This window comes from Scomber japonicus, chromosome 1, assembly GCF_027409825.1.
Source record: "Scomber japonicus isolate fScoJap1 chromosome 1, fScoJap1.pri, whole genome shotgun sequence".
NCBI classification, from domain to species: Eukaryota; Metazoa; Chordata; class Actinopteri; order Scombriformes; family Scombridae; genus Scomber; species Scomber japonicus.
In genome coordinates, this window is record NC_070578.1 from 28,909,741 (window position 1) to 28,925,538 (window position 15,798).

At 40.3% G+C, this 15,798-nt stretch overlaps 1 protein-coding gene across 1 annotated transcript in view; it reads right to left on the minus strand.

Moving 5' to 3' along the window:
- Positions 1-15,798, minus strand: part of pde8a (phosphodiesterase 8A) — a 43,716-nt gene that overhangs the window by 3,886 nt on the left and 24,032 nt on the right. Inside the window, exons 3-19 of the mRNA XM_053317731.1 lie at positions 13,856-14,046; positions 12,359-12,415; positions 12,095-12,149; positions 11,713-11,801; positions 11,410-11,488; positions 10,854-10,994; positions 9,998-10,086; positions 9,805-9,856; positions 9,675-9,717; positions 8,029-8,106; positions 7,735-7,805; positions 5,999-6,163; positions 3,065-3,113; positions 2,765-2,900; positions 2,465-2,663; positions 1,314-1,531; positions 243-375 (exon numbers count right to left, since the gene is read on the minus strand). Coding sequence (XP_053173706.1) covers positions 243-375; positions 1,314-1,531; positions 2,465-2,663; positions 2,765-2,900; positions 3,065-3,113; positions 5,999-6,163; positions 7,735-7,805; positions 8,029-8,106; positions 9,675-9,717; positions 9,805-9,856; positions 9,998-10,086; positions 10,854-10,994; positions 11,410-11,488; positions 11,713-11,801; positions 12,095-12,149; positions 12,359-12,415; positions 13,856-14,046 — 1,845 coding nt within the window. The remainder of the gene's footprint in view (positions 1-242; positions 376-1,313; positions 1,532-2,464; positions 2,664-2,764; positions 2,901-3,064; positions 3,114-5,998; positions 6,164-7,734; positions 7,806-8,028; positions 8,107-9,674; positions 9,718-9,804; positions 9,857-9,997; positions 10,087-10,853; positions 10,995-11,409; positions 11,489-11,712; positions 11,802-12,094; positions 12,150-12,358; positions 12,416-13,855; positions 14,047-15,798) is intronic.

Consider the following 15,798-nt stretch of genomic DNA (forward strand, 5'->3'; position numbering starts at 1 on the left):
AGTATCATCATCTCTCATGCTCTTAAACTATTGTTGTTTGCATGCTGTTGGACTGGGTATGATTCTGCACCCGTGTGTGACAGAGTGAGAAGACAAATGGTTATGTTTACATGGTGTCTGAATGCTCCTGCCTGTCATCACATCTATTTAAAATGTTAAAATGAAACCTGACACCTCTATACATGTATTAAATATTAAAACATTTTTAAAATGTGCTAAAACATTTTCCCTGTTAATCTCACCCCATTCTCCTCCAGTGCAGCCAGCGGCTTGTTGATGCTGTTGACAAATTTGTTGACATGTTCAAAATGTTTGGTCATCTCAGTGGCGAGCACCATATCAATGATGGCCTGACGTAGTGTTCGATATTCATTCCTAGAGAGACGGAGACAGAGAGAGACGGGCAGAAATCAGATGGGTGAAGGAGGGGAAGGCAGGGAGAGGAGAAAAAGAGAGAAGAGAGCGAGATGACAGTGTAGTAGATAGCATGGAAACCCGTGTGAACAGTTTTCCCCCTCTGACTGCAGTGACAGTGGCAATGAATGGATGCTTTGTTCACCTTCCCCCTCTCAGGGGACCAGCACATGTGAGCTATTCTGCTTTAGGACTCAAATCACATTACTACCCCACCGCTGTCAACACACACACACACACACACACACACACACACACACACACACACACACACACACACAGACACAGACACAGACACAGACTCACAGACACACACACACAAGCACGCACACACACACACACACACACACAGACACAGACACACAAACACATACAATATTGCTTTCATTGGCACATACACAGTCTTAGCCCATCCCCATGATACTCCAGGTATCAAAATCTATTTTTGTAAAGAAATTAAACACTTAGCACTTCAAACATAATAGAGTTTTTCTTAAACTTGGTCATTAAAGTATATTTGTTTATCTCATAAAACAGAGTTTGCGAGAAATAGTCAACTTTTTAGTGTCATCATTCATATTCCACATAAACACACAGCCAGGAGCTTAACTTAGTTTAGCATTTTGAATAAAATAAATAATAGTTCAGCCAAAATCTTAAATTCAGTCATTAACTTCTTAACATCATGTCAGTCAAAACTATTAGCTTAGTTTTCCTTTGGAGAAACCAAGGTAAGTATTGGTCTTTTGAGCACATATTACATAATGTTTGATTGACAGTTGTTTTGGACATGCAAGTACATATTAAAACTAAATCTACTTAACTTGATTGAACTTGAGATGAGTAAAGATACCATTGTTTTTTGGGGTGACCTGTTCATTGTGTACAGGATGATCTACCTTTCAATGTTCTTGAAGATGTTGCATTTATCGTCTCTGGTGGAAATCTGGAAGGCCAGTGCTGCATGGTGGCTTTCTAGCACAGCTGTGTCATTGTAGAGAATGGCCAGCTCGCTTCCTGCGTTGCACAGGAAGCTGTTGGTGCGGCCTGGGTGGTCCACATCATGCACAGTGGCGGCTATCAGGGCAGCCACCTCGTCAATGGGATCCAAACTTTGCTGTTAGGACAAAAGACATGACAAAATGTGGCTGTAGGAGACTAAAAAAGTAGTTGTACTTGAAAAATCAACCATGATCTTCTTGTTATCAGGGGTGCAGATTAGCAAGGCAAAATGATTCACTGGACCAAACGCTGAACATAACACGCATAGCATAACCGTCTGTTCCTTTCGCTAGACATGTCACATCCCACTGGAGATAAAACGATGATGCACATCGAGTTAGCCTGAAGGTTGAACCACAAAGTAGCTCTACAATGTGAGAGACAGTTGTGATTTATTATTATGATGTTTAAATTTCACCTTAATTTAACTGCATTTAGAGGGGATCCCAATATTTCCAGGATACAGAAAAATGTCAGTATAGGAATATAGACAATATACTGTTGATTTTTAAAACATGTAATTTCAAAGCTACACAACAAAGAGTTGTACAAAGCTATATGTTATTCTAGGCCTCATATTCATGCATCATTCCTTGCTTGCTGGGTTTTCTACAGGACTGTAGTTTCATAAATAAAGAGTAAACACAGTAACAGTGTACAGATCATGAAAAGAATTCCACTTTTTTCTAATAAATCTTGCAACATAACAGACCTTCTAACCTATCTGCAGATTACCAGGGACTCATTAACCTTGGGTGATGTAACTTCACAGTTCACAGGCTAAGCCAATGAAAGATCACTCTACTGTGATCAGAAATAGACAGTTTGGTAATCAGCTTAGCCAGTGCAGGCCCTCGACCAGTTTTACTGAGCCACTGACACACTTGGGCAAAACCACGGCTCTCTAGGATAACGAAAGCTCAGGTGGAACACCTTTCACCCAAGACTGAGCAGAGACCGGCGCTTAATATCACAAACACACAAAATCACTAAAAATATAGTTCACATTGTACAGACACAAAGGCTGAAAAAGGAATTAGCCATTTACCTTGACCCTTTCCTTGCAGAGAAAATATGCAGTTGCATGCAGGACATCAGCTGCATGTGAAGAGTTGTGGTAGGAGTTACTGGAGTGGTAGTTGGCTTCAATTACTTGCAGCCAGGAGCGCAAAGTGGCCTCAGGGCAGTTGAGGAACTCGCAGACACCAAAGCGAGAGAAGATCTTCATGCCCAAGTAGGTCAAAGGTCTGCAGGAAGAATGGTAGTTTAACAGAAGCTCTCCTTCCACACTCCACACAAAAAAATGAATTAAATACAGTTTGTCTGTGTAAATGTGCTGCTGCCTTACCGTTTCATGGTTGCAGCCTCCAAGTTGAAGATGTCAAAGTCCCAAGAGTCCTCGTTCTCCATGGTCTGGGCGATACGAGGGGGGATGTCATTTAACGACAGAGGAGTTGTCAGGTGACTGGGGATATGATGGGGCTCTGTAAGCGAGGGAAGGGACAAGAAATGAGGAATTCAGATGAACAGGGGGAGATTAGAAATGTGTAATTCAGTACTTCTCCATGCGTAGGACAGAATACACTGAAGTCTAAAACACATTATATCACTTCATGTTGTTCCTCATGAACGCTTTGAATAGACTCACGTTTTGTGGAAAAGATGTATTCATTTCCTGACAATCTGCGCAAACCATCCTGTGAATGACAAAGACAGAGATTGAGTGAGCATTAATGCACTAATTTAACATCTACAATGCCACGACTACCGGACAAACTCCATCTACTGAGGAAGACCATGTAATGTGATGAAAAGGGCTACTAAATGGACTTTGTGGTGTTTAGTCAAATGCATGAAATAGATATATCTCATCCCTAACAGCCACATTATGAGCATCACATCTGTCAAAGAACCACAACATAATTTGGACTGTGACAGTTTTTGAATGTTTCTTTTACTGAAGGTCAAATATAAATATCCCATGCGTTTATAGCCTCTATGTAAGAGGCCAGAAAGCAGAGTGATACCAGTCATGTTCCTGTGACTTACATGAAGGTACTTACAAATGACTTAGCTGCAAGTCAGGAGGAATTTCTATCATAAGAGTTGATTAAAAAAGTAATCTAATAGCACCAGGAGTATCTGAGTATCTGGATAGATTAAGTTCATGTCCAAGTAAATGGTTATTTTGTCAGGTTGTTTTAAAATTTCTCAGGTGCTAATGACCCCCTAAATCCACCTGATTCTTGAAAGCTAATTTTCTTTTGGGTGAAATGTTTCCCAGGATTTAAATGAAAAACAAGAGTCAGATTTTGGATTGTTGCCTTGTCGCTACACTTTACTGTAACTCCAGCATTAAAATGCATCCTGACAACAGTATAAATAAGAGGAAACAAAGATATGGACTTTCCACATTTTCTGTATTACTTTTATGAATGTTCTTTCATCTGTGCTGTGACACAATATTTTGGAGACTACGTTATGATGACACCTCGTATCATTTCCATACTAGCATACGGAGGGAGGGGCACTATGAAGCAGCCAAGCTGAGCTAATTAATGAGAGCAATATGCAGTTTAGAAAATAATTACCATATTCATGAACCGTAATAGTTGTGTCAGAAATGACACCATGTAAATTTATGTACATATGTCACATAATCTACAGTAAATGATTCTATTATTAAAAATGTATCTTCCTCTAGGCATTGCTACATGCTGTGATAGTAAATGGGGCTTATCAGCGGGGCAACACTTCATCACCCAAATAATCAAATATGCTTGTTGGTGGTTAAAAGTCTAATGTCCCCCCTCTTGTAAGACTGTGATTTGCATCAGCTGTTTATAATAGAAGACATGTTAAGAAGTGTGTAAGTAAAGGTTTTATCACCCTGTGTGTTTTTTATGTTAGCTGTGAATGTGTAAACAACCATTGTAAGAGTTCTGTATTCATATAGTACAACATAAAGAAGAAATATTGTTTAATTTTGTCTCACACTGTGACTCTGACTTTAAAATGTAGTGTTATGAGGTGTAAAGCGATATCCTCAGGCCAATGTATGTCAATAAACCATGAAAATTGTGAAATTGTGAACCCCTCTGTCAAAAAACATATTTGCCACTTGTCAGCTACGCTAATGAAAGGCTAACATCTTCCAGTCATACTGTTACTAGATATATATTTTGGGCGTCAGAGAGTTCATGGGTGTGTGTCGCAGAGTGAAATGTTTACTTCACAAGTGAAAAAGGAAGAGGAGACTGGCTCATCTTTGACCCGAGCATTGTCTCATGGTGGTGCTGCCTCTGTACACACTAGCTATTTTAAGACTTTCTCCCCAGAAAGATTCACAACTCTTCTCTTAATGTTCACAGGGCCTTCTGAGTTCACGCCAAGCCAAGCACCAAGCACCAAGCACCACAACAAACTGCAAACATAAGGCTAAATAAATAAAATATGCTACCAGGCTCCTCATAAACCAATTGGACCACCTCATAACCGACTTGATGAGACATCTAATCAAGTCTTTCTGTTTTTTCAGGGAAAGTTTTGTTAATCTGGTCTGTGTTCCTCCTGGTCTTCTTTTGATTCAGATGAATCAATAGAAAGAATGTGTGAGTGCCCCAGTCGGGTGTCATAAATTTGGTTTCATGACACAGTAAGGGTGCCAGACGTTATTTGAGCGTCAGTGATAGTTCTGTAAAGTGTCAAACTGACACCTTGCTATGGAGGGGTGAGAAAGGTCACTTTGTCCTGAGAGAAGTTTGAAAAAAAAAATTAAATCTCTAACAAACCACAGAAAAGAAAGCAGGACTCTTACAACAACACAGGAAGCTCATAAACCAACATGATCATACATAAATGATCATCTAAAACTAGACAGCACCCCCACTAACATCTCATGGCTCTCTGGTTTCATCAGCCTTTATCACTTATGCAGAACAAATCTTTTCAGAGGAGGGTCTACAGTACGTGTAACACCTTCTCTGCCTCTGCGTATTCAGAGTGCGCATGTATAAGTAAAGCCATGCTTATTCATCTGATCCAAAGAACAGGATGTTTCCAGGCCTGTGGAGTCGAGAGGAAGAGGTTCATGTGAGTGTGACTGTGTGCATGTGTGTGCAGAGAGGGAGAGAGAGAGATAGGGAGGGAGGGAGAGGGGGGGAGAAAGAGAGGGTGGGGTGGGCTTTCCTCTCCAGCCTACAGGAGCACAAAGGACAATCTAACACTTCCTCTGGGGTTGTTGCCAAGACTGCCAACTTGGCACTCTTTCTACTTCTGTACTTCACCATTGCTGTCAGTTAATCTCTCTCTCAGTCTCTCTGTCTTGCTCCCCCAGATATGAACAGAAATGCTCACAAAAGGTTTGCTCACACACACTCACAGACTGCTCCCAACTCTCACACATGATATCATGGGCCTTCATAGTGAATGTTTCACGGACATTCGCATGGCCATGCGTGTTATCACTGTGGAATCCTGCAAACGCTCTGACGTGTGTTATCATCCGAGAGTCAATTCATTTGTAACAGAAGGAAGCAGTTTGGGTGTTTCAGATCTCTCGAAAGCCCCTCCTTCTCCTTACCGTCATCAACCCCCCAACAAGGTCATTCGTGTGAGGGTCTTCATCCTTGGTGCCCAGCTGTGGGGAGTAGAGCTCAGTTGTCCTCAGGATCTCCAGTACCCGATCCAAGGCCTCTGCCACGGGCATAGGGCTGCTTTCCTGCGCTGCATTGATGATGTTGATCACCTGGATGATGAAATAAGAATATTTTTTGTAGATACTTTTAGAAAACCAGGGTGAAAGAGACAACTTATACTTCTTATACAGTGAGGTAAATAACCTTTAGGAGCAGCTTTCAATAATCACATGAAAAACATTTGATGAGAATTTAGTACCACATTGACAAGTGCAGATTTTAGTGGCAGTGATTTGGTTTGCAATCAACTTTATTATTGTCATTTTCACCCCTGACAAAACAAAAGAGTAACAAAATGCTTAACTCAAGGTGACAAACTAAAAACCAACAATAGGCAGCCCATGCAGTCTTTAGTTAATCAATCAATTTTGCAAAAATACACTCATATGCTTTCTTGCTAAGAGTTAGCTGAGAAGATTTTGCCACTCTCATATGCAAGTTAAATATGGGGCTACAGCCAGGATACAGTTAGCATAGCTTAGCATAAAGCCAGGCTCTCTCCGTTAGTAAAAAACCTACCTACCAGCATCTGGAATGCCCACTTATGTCCTTTAAGTTATAGGGGTTATGTGCTAGACTTCATATTCATCTAGTTTTACACTTTAGTTTTTATATGGATTAAACAAACGAGATATAAAAGTACTAGTTGGTAAGCTTCTGAGGTACTGCTAGGCAGATTTTGTTACATTTGGATGGAGTCAGGTGAGCTGTTTTCTCTTCATTTCAGTCTAAATCCATTCATTCCAGTCTAAGCTAAGATAAGTTAAGCTAACTCGCTGCTGGCTAAAGCTTCATATTGAACAGACAGACATGAGAGTGGTATTGACGTTCTCTAGGGACAAAACTCTAGATACAAAAGTGAATAAGCAGACTTCCCAAAATGTCAAACTATTATTTTAATTAAAGCGGAAATTGCAATAATCAAAGATCAAAACAAGTAAAATGGTATTGATGTCTCAAATAAGTAAAAAAAAAAAAATCGAATTTTGAAAACACATCTAAGGTAATAAAATATGTTTGGACAAGGCTTGCGGTACGTGGTATTTAACAAAAGAGACACATACATTTACATTTTGACCTCCAGAGAAGAAGTCAGAGGTTCTGGAGGTTCTGACAATGAGCACCTATGGCGAGGTCAGCAGGCTTAAAAAAACCACACAGAAATAACACACACACACACACACACACACAAACACATACACACAAAGCAGCAGCTCTATCAGTGCTTTATTCTGGAGAGGATGACGCCTACAGGGACTGACTACACAGTCAAATGATACAGCAGAGGAACTGCAGTGTGTCATATGACCCATCCCTAGGGACTTTCTCTGTTTCCGACTATCCAGGCTGCAGACTACATAAACCACTGAAACAGCAGGTCATTTTGGTCCAACATGCTTTCTTGTCTTATGCATGAAATGTGCCATTTTATCAGCCTATCTCCTCTTGACATGGTATGCGTGGCCTCTAGACTCGGTACTAGTTGCTGTACGAGAAGGGCTCATGGCGGTTGTGGCAGTTTTATAACACAAGAGTTCAGTCATGAGATATAAAACAGTAAAAAACTGCTAATCATATGATGGAGGCTGGGAGGGATTGATGTGGAGGGAGATTAACCCACCTTGGTGATGGGAGCTTCTATAGTCATGGAGTGGATTCGGGCCATTGAGGAGTGCCTTCGCTGTGAGCTCCCTGGAAGGATGAAAAGAAGAAGATAAACAACATATTATCAACTCGAACTTTGATTCAACCGAACTTTTAAAAAAAGGGGGATTTTCAACAACAAATTAAGCCGCTGTTTACTAGTTAATTTCCGTATCTAATGAGTGTGTTTGTGTGTGTGTCCAATCAACAATTGATCCAAACAGACAACTGGGGAGGTTTCATAAGCTAAGTTTCCATCATTCACTCTCACCATCGCTCCCCCGAGATGTTGTGGATCTGACGTCCAGAGAGCCTTTCCTTCGGTCTTTGTGCTTACTGGATTGGATGTCTGAGGAGAAGAGTAAAGCTTGCATTAACACACAAACAGAGAAACAAAGACATAAAAACACATTTATTGAAGTGACAAAGCTGACTTTGGCCCCCATCACATTGTCCTTGACAGATTAGTAGAGTCTGTTTTTAATGAGTAAAACTCTGCTTATTGATTCTGTGGCTTCTCAAAGTTTTTTTTGAGGTTTTTATCCAGTGAAATTGTTATAACTGGTTGTGAACAAGTCGGGAACAAAAGGTGCAGATCAAAGAAGCCCATGGAAATACTACAGTACTTGAGATAGATAGAAAATTAGATAGATAGATAGAAAATTGTACAAATTTAACAGAATCAGTTGTATTTCAATGATCAGATCTGACCTTGGTATTTTAAAGAATTGTAAGGAAGTTTTCTTGAATTTGTTAATCAATTGTTCCTCCAAAAATGTATGCATTTGTTTCAAGTTGTAGACTTCATTTAGACTTCAGATCATGCAAGACTTGGGTCAAAACATATATTTATGGTAATCACAGAAACTTCTCTTTGTTTCTGTCTGAGAAGGCAAATGATCAGATGACAGTTCTTCTATTGACATACTGTATATGTCAGTTTATTTATAAGTACGCTGTAAATATAATAAAATGCACAAACAGTCACAAGACACCGACAAAAACCTCAGTAAAACCCTTTAAAAACATCAGTCACAGTGAAAGGCCAGAGAGAAGATGAAGAAAGCTTTTAATACATTTTTCACCACATTGAGGTTGAAGCACAGCACATAATAACCTTTAGAGCCCCTAATCAGAAGACTGTTGTATAAGAGTTACTGTGAAATATTCTGTGTTGTAAGACCATGCAAAGCTTCATAAACCAACAGCAAGATTTCAAAGTCAATTCTTTTCAGTGAGCCGGTGAAAGGACGCCAACACAGGAGAGATATGATCCCTGTTTTATTCGCCTGTCAGGAGCCTAGATGCTGCATTTTGAAATCAGTTGCAGCTGTGAATTGGCTTTATGGTTGATACCACAATACAGCGAGGAACAATAGTCTAGTTTAGAAGAAATAAAAGTGGAGATACTTTTTTAGTTTTTCAAAGTTCCAAGTTCAAATTTGAGATATTTCTCAACTAGATAAAGCTGGACTGTACATTGGTTTATCTGCATTTTAAAGTAGGTTGTGATTAAAGACAAAATCATTGTTTCTGAGCTTACAAAGCTAAGGTTCCTAAATGTGACTATAAGACTTTTGAGTCCATTTATATTGGTGTCTGCAAAAACAGAAAAAACTCTGTATCGCCTGTATAACACTGGAACTAAATGTTGTGTTTCCTGCTGACAAACACAATGCTGGCCCTTAAAAACTCTAACCTCATGGCAAATCACAAGCAACTGTCATGGAAAGAACATCCATCACTAATGCTGCTAACTACCCAGCAGAGAAAACCTGAACTACTCAAATCTGTGTGACTCCACAGTCTTTTGAGTTGTTTTGCATAATCAATCACATGATGAGGGTCAAAGCTGAGCAGGCTGGCATCTACAGAGGCCATTTGTATGTAGCAGAGGGAATTTGGAAAGGGTCTTACCAGTTTGAGACTCTGCCTGCACACGTTCACTGGATTTATCACTCTGCATGGACAAATGGAAAAAGCTAATTGATAAATGCAGACCAGGGTGCTTTCATTCATCTACAACTCAGCAGAACTGAAAACTCACCTTATTATTATCATTTAAAGGCCTGTTGATAGACACATAGTGTCTGATTTTTCTGTGAATGACAAAACATATTAGTACACGAGGAAAAGAAAAGGGATTGAATCATTATTCATTCAAACATAATCCAATGTAATTATTCAGTTGCTAGAAAGGTAATTTACATTTAGCCAGGTCTTAACATTGTGTCACTCACCCTCCCTGTCCAATTACAGGTGTGATCTTCACATTTTGCTGTATGCTATCTCCATTTTTCTTTTTGGCATAATAAATCCCCTGCCACTCCTGGAACATAACAAGCCACAACTTAGACATACAGGGAAAGACTGTACAGACAGTAAATCATACTTCAGTATATTCAGGTCCAGTGTAGAAATACACTGTAAGGTCATCACAAAAATAGAGAAATAATATGATTTTATTATTCCAAAAGGGCCCTAAAAACGGGTGTGGACTGGGTGTAGCATGGTGGTGTTTGTGATGCAGGTTAGGTGGTGGTGGGGTGAAGCAGGTCAGTGTATTTCAGAGAGCAGCAAGTTGCTTTAAAGGGTAGGAGGAGCGCTCCTGGAGTCCTGTGCGCTTGTTTCATGTCCCCCCACCTAGACTGCTGTGGCAGGTTAAAAAGGCCCTTCCTGCTGTTAGCCTGTCTGTGACTGACCTTCGCTCTCTGTGTAGTAAGATTACAGCACAGCCATCAACCGCAGTTCTTATGCACATGAAACAGAGCTGCAGGATGGCCAGTGGTGCAGACTTACATCACACATGGATGCACGTGCACGCATGCATGCACAGACACAAAGGCAAGAGCAGATAGCTACAGCGCTCACAAAAGTGATCTGATTGTGAAGCGATCGTCTACAGTGACGACTACATTATTTGTCAAATCTATCGAAGTTAAAGTATCAGCAGTCACATTATGAACCATGTATGTGACCGTTCACTTCACAGCGTGATAACTGTTAGCACAAGGTGCAAGTAGCTTACACGATAAAATGAAATCTGGCCTTAAATTTTAAATATAGACAATAGATACATTTGTGAATTCTTATTACCTTTCCTTTCCGTATGCAGGAGTTTATTGTTTCAAGGAGATCAGGCTTGTTCTTCTCACTTTTAGGCACTTCTATTATTTCCTTCCCTATTAGCTCGCCTTGTTGGTAGCCCATAATGGACTCGTAGGCAGGGTTCACGTACTGTGAAGGAGAAGTGAGAGAGTGTTCAGGCTTGATCTGCTGTTCATAAAATCCATGAGCTCAGACACAGTTATGACGATGGGCCTCGCCGACCAAAATAAAACCTTTTCTGAGAGGCTGACACATCTGTTACTTATTCCATGGAGCTCAAAAACATATATTTCATGTGAAAACATAGTGTGATAACACAGGATACAGTTCTTTGAAGTTAACAAAAGGAACCATTCAGAGTGACAGAGACTGCAACTATCACTGCTGAGATCTGGGATCATAAGACATCAACATGCACTAAAACAGAACAGAGGAGAGAGGAAATAAGAGAGAGAAGAAGGGGGGGACAAAAAGGGAAGAGAGAGGGGAATAAACAGTTCGTCACAACAATAAAGGAAGAAGACAAAATTAACTAAACACCCACCTGAATTATTTGATCTTCAGAAGTGATCTCTATGGCCTCTTGGCTTTGTTCTAGAGCTGTGAAAATAGCATTTCCAGCCCTTGTACAGGTGGACAGAGAATACAACCAGACTCATTGTTACTATATGCAACAGACTGTCCAGCATCTAAGTGAACATTCATTCATGTGTTAAAATTGGCAGAAAAAAGTAGAATTTCCTTCGAATATCATGCTCTCAGTGCAACAGGTCTACATAATGCACCATGTACTGTAACTGATGTATAATTCAACTACCCCACAGTGCAACAATACTGCACAACTCACCTCAGTTTGAACTGTGCCCGCACCTCTCCATGCTCCAGCTGTAGCAGCTCATTATAGCAGGCCATCATATTGGCATTCTCCACATATCTCTAAAGGTCAGAGGGCAACACGAGGCCACATGGATCAATCAAAGACAACTAAAATCCCATTTTCAAATCAATGCCATTACAGGATATGTTGTAGTGCAGCTAACGCATTGAGTAGCAATAATTCGAGTATGGGGAACTCAATACATCTATCTTCTGAGCAAACAAAAAGGATTTACAATCTGGATTCCTGCCTTATATTGAGTGTTGACAGAAGGGATATAAAAAAACATATCAAAAGACAAAATACAAATACAAGCAGCAGAAGACACACACATTCACACACTATGTCTCACCCTATTAAAGCCGGCATTGATCAAGGGCATCACAGAGGCTTCCTCTCTGTCTGGCCTTAAAAAGAGAACACATGTTAGCACATAACCATCGCTGCGCCAAATGCTTGTTTAGAGAACATCAACATTTGCTCCATATGACAGTCTGCAGGCCTCTAGGCCTCCGATGAGTCAGGCATTCTAATTCTGACAGTGCTTCTAATCATTAGCTACTTAAAAAGACAGGAAGAAAAGAACAAGAAGAGGGGGTCAGCGAGTTGTACGTACCTCTTCACAACGGCGACTATCACAGTGTTTTCTGAAGAGTTGACCGCTCTAATTGACCTGAATGTAAACAGAGGGAGCCTTTTAGCCAGTGAGCAGGCTGGTGGAAAAGCCCATGGCATCAAATAAATTTATTTTTCAGTTTTTCACGCTCCGATTCTCCCAGGCAGGCAGAGCCCAGTGGTGGAGCTCTCTGAGCAGGCCTAGGCCTCTGAAAGAATGCAGTGTACAGGGCCACTCATCCGCCTGTGGTTTTCCCCAGCCAGTGGTCATAAAGGCCCTTTAGTTCCCCATCGGAGCTCGTGCGTGTACACTGAACATATGGATTGGCCAAAATGAATAGGGTTAACATACACGCTGGGCAGGGCAAATGAATGTTTGGAAATGTGTTTTTGGTTTGGGCAGAGGCTAAAGATAGAGAGTGGTATGGGCAGGCACCGCTCATTTCTCATTGACATGACTCCACTAGGTAGCATGTGATGGAAGCTGATTAAACCCAAAGTGAGCTAGCCATTCATCCCACCAGCAGAGTCACAATCACACGTGTTACTAAATGTACTGTAACACACGAAAACGCAAGATCATCTGGTCTGGATTAGATGACACACATTCAATTCAACTGTGTCCTCTATATTCGTGATTCACAACCAGGGGAACTTCTGCAGCTGCCATGGGGTACTCGGAAAGATTGTGGAGTGGTTAAACTAATAAAACAGAAATTACATTATGATTAAAACTACATAACCATGTATTGAATCATCTGTAACACTTAAACATTAGGTGCAATTGATAGTGCTTGGAAACTACTTACCAAGCAAACAAAAAAGCCTAAACTGTTTACTGCAAGTTCCCGTTTTTTGGCATTTATAAGAGTTTATAAGTTTATAAGTATTATGAATGACACTATAGTAGAACACAATCTCAATTAATGAATCAGTTGTTGTTTTGAAAAAATGTCATGTTGCAAATGGTGAAAACTAACAAAACTAAAATATAATTAATAGTAATTTTCTATCATTAAAACTGTTGCCGATTAATTTTCTATTCATCAACTAATCTTTGAAAACAATATAAAATATGTTTTCATATAAGAATTTATAATTGTTGTCAAATATAGTATCAAACACCTCCTTATATCTGCTTAATTATTATAGTTCAAGTGTTAGCACTGAAATACATATATGGTTGAGGTATCCAGTAATAGCCACTCTGAGTGGTAGTACAGTTGTATGAATGCAAATTTGACCACACTGACCTAACATCTTATTGTAAGAAAAAAGTATTTTAACAATATCTTCTTCTGAATAATTGATTGTGTAACATAGTTTAAAATGATCTCAATTGAACACATTTGGATCATGGTGATGGGTGTCAGTGAAGTGGTACTTCATTGGAGTTCAGTGGAGTTTGTCCACATCAGACAAAACAGGTTGGGAACCACTGCACGACATCATTACAGAAATAGTAAAAAGAACATTGATGATGAGTGAACAGGCCTACCGGCATAGTGCTTCAGCGTCAAAGTGTCTGGAATGTCTGTGGTCAATGATGACGAGGTCGTGATGCTTCTCCAAGAAGCATTCAAGAGCCGACTCTGGTGTTCGCGCCATGCTGCACCTGAAGTTGGCCTTCTCACATGCCCAGCAGAAGCCATTACTCTGACTGTCCTCTTTGGCAAAAACTAAAAGTACCTGCAAAAGGAGAAATGACTAAGCATGTATAACCAACTGAGTCATTTGTATTTCTAAGTGACCTCTTGCAATGTCACACTACTACTACTTCTAGCCATAACAAAAATAAAGTCTGTATTTCACTCAAATAAAACCAGTTTTTAAAAGGGATTTACAAGAAGGTGGAATACAGACTGTTAATATTCAAAGATGGTTATGTGGCGATGAACACACAGACTACATATAATAAATATATTGAAGAGGAAGAACACTTGAGAAAAGAGAGCATATTGTTATTGGCTAATCGATTAATCCTCAAATTTCTCACTTTGATGATGACCATGATGATGACCATGATGATACATACATGGTCAGCGGTAATGCATAAAATAAGTAATTGGGCAAACCATGCAGCATTAACTGTGTAGTTTTTTAGTAGCTGAAAAGTAGCATTGTAAAATTAAGTATCCATCTAACTTTTAACTGATTAAGACATGATACTTATATACATACATGTATATAGCAGTTATAAAAATGAGTTTAGTAATATTATTTATCATTGATGATATGGTAACCAGAGGGCTAATTGATACGCAGCTGTGACCTTTATAGAGAAACGGACATAACTAATCACAGACAGAATGCCGATAAAATGGTATAGAGATATAGAATCAAAAAAGGACGGTGAGTTTAACACCAAAGTATATCAACAGCTCTGAGTTGTCAAGTCATCATTGGTGCATTCATGCTCATTTGCACCTGTTGTCCTAATCCGCCTGCAGCATGGGCTTGACTGTGACCTCAGGCCTCCAGCGGACAGGCCCTGATTGATCAGGCCCAGCTTGTACTCGGGTGCGTCAGAGATTTTATTGTCCGCTGCCATGATCTATGACACAATTAGTCGAGGTGGCCTTGACTGGCTGCGGCCCCTCCCACCGGCCTGCCAAGGCTGTGGCAGAAAGTGCTGCTGCTACCGTCAAACCAGCCATTGAGAACGTGCTCTCTCTCTGCCAGCATACTTTCATATAACCCCTCACTTGCGTAAATACTGGACCAGAGATTTAGGCCCGCCTCCAAGAGCAGTGCTGCACTAAGAGTAGATTCATGAGTCACTCTCTCAAACAGACGTCATCTCCAACTGTTGGCAGGTAGCAGAATGAATGTAAAGAAGGGAAAGTTTGTTCTGCAGTTTTAAGTTTGCATCACACCTGTAAAATCGAGTTAGGACACAAAGACCTGACTTTGTTGAGAAAACTAGAACTACTGTCCTCCGCACAAAGAGGGGATAGAGAATCGGTTGTTATGACATTTGTCCTTTTGATTCATTCTGACGATTGATGTAGCTTTATTTAAGTAAAAAAAAAAAAAAAAAAACGCAGCCTGCCGCCCAGAAGCAGGGAGCCCGTATGCAACGAGCCGGGTGTTACTAATGCAAACCATATTCCACATTTGAACATTTTCCTTACAAGCAGCAATAAGTGTTCGGGTCATAAATACATCACCACCAAGTCCTGCAGCTATGTTCGGTACGCGCAGGGAATTAGATCAGAATTCCACATTGGGATGTTGGTAGAAAAGTCAACATTCCGGCTGCGGTGGAGGAACAGGGTAATATAGGCTGAGATAAGGTCATTTTTCCTGATGCCTGTGCTGGGACTAGACAGATACGCCTCGCTCAGTAATAACACACCCAGTCACAATGGACAAAAAACTCCAACAACCTCAGGGAAGATTCAAGCTAAAGTGTTTTTAAGTCAGAACATGCTCAAATAA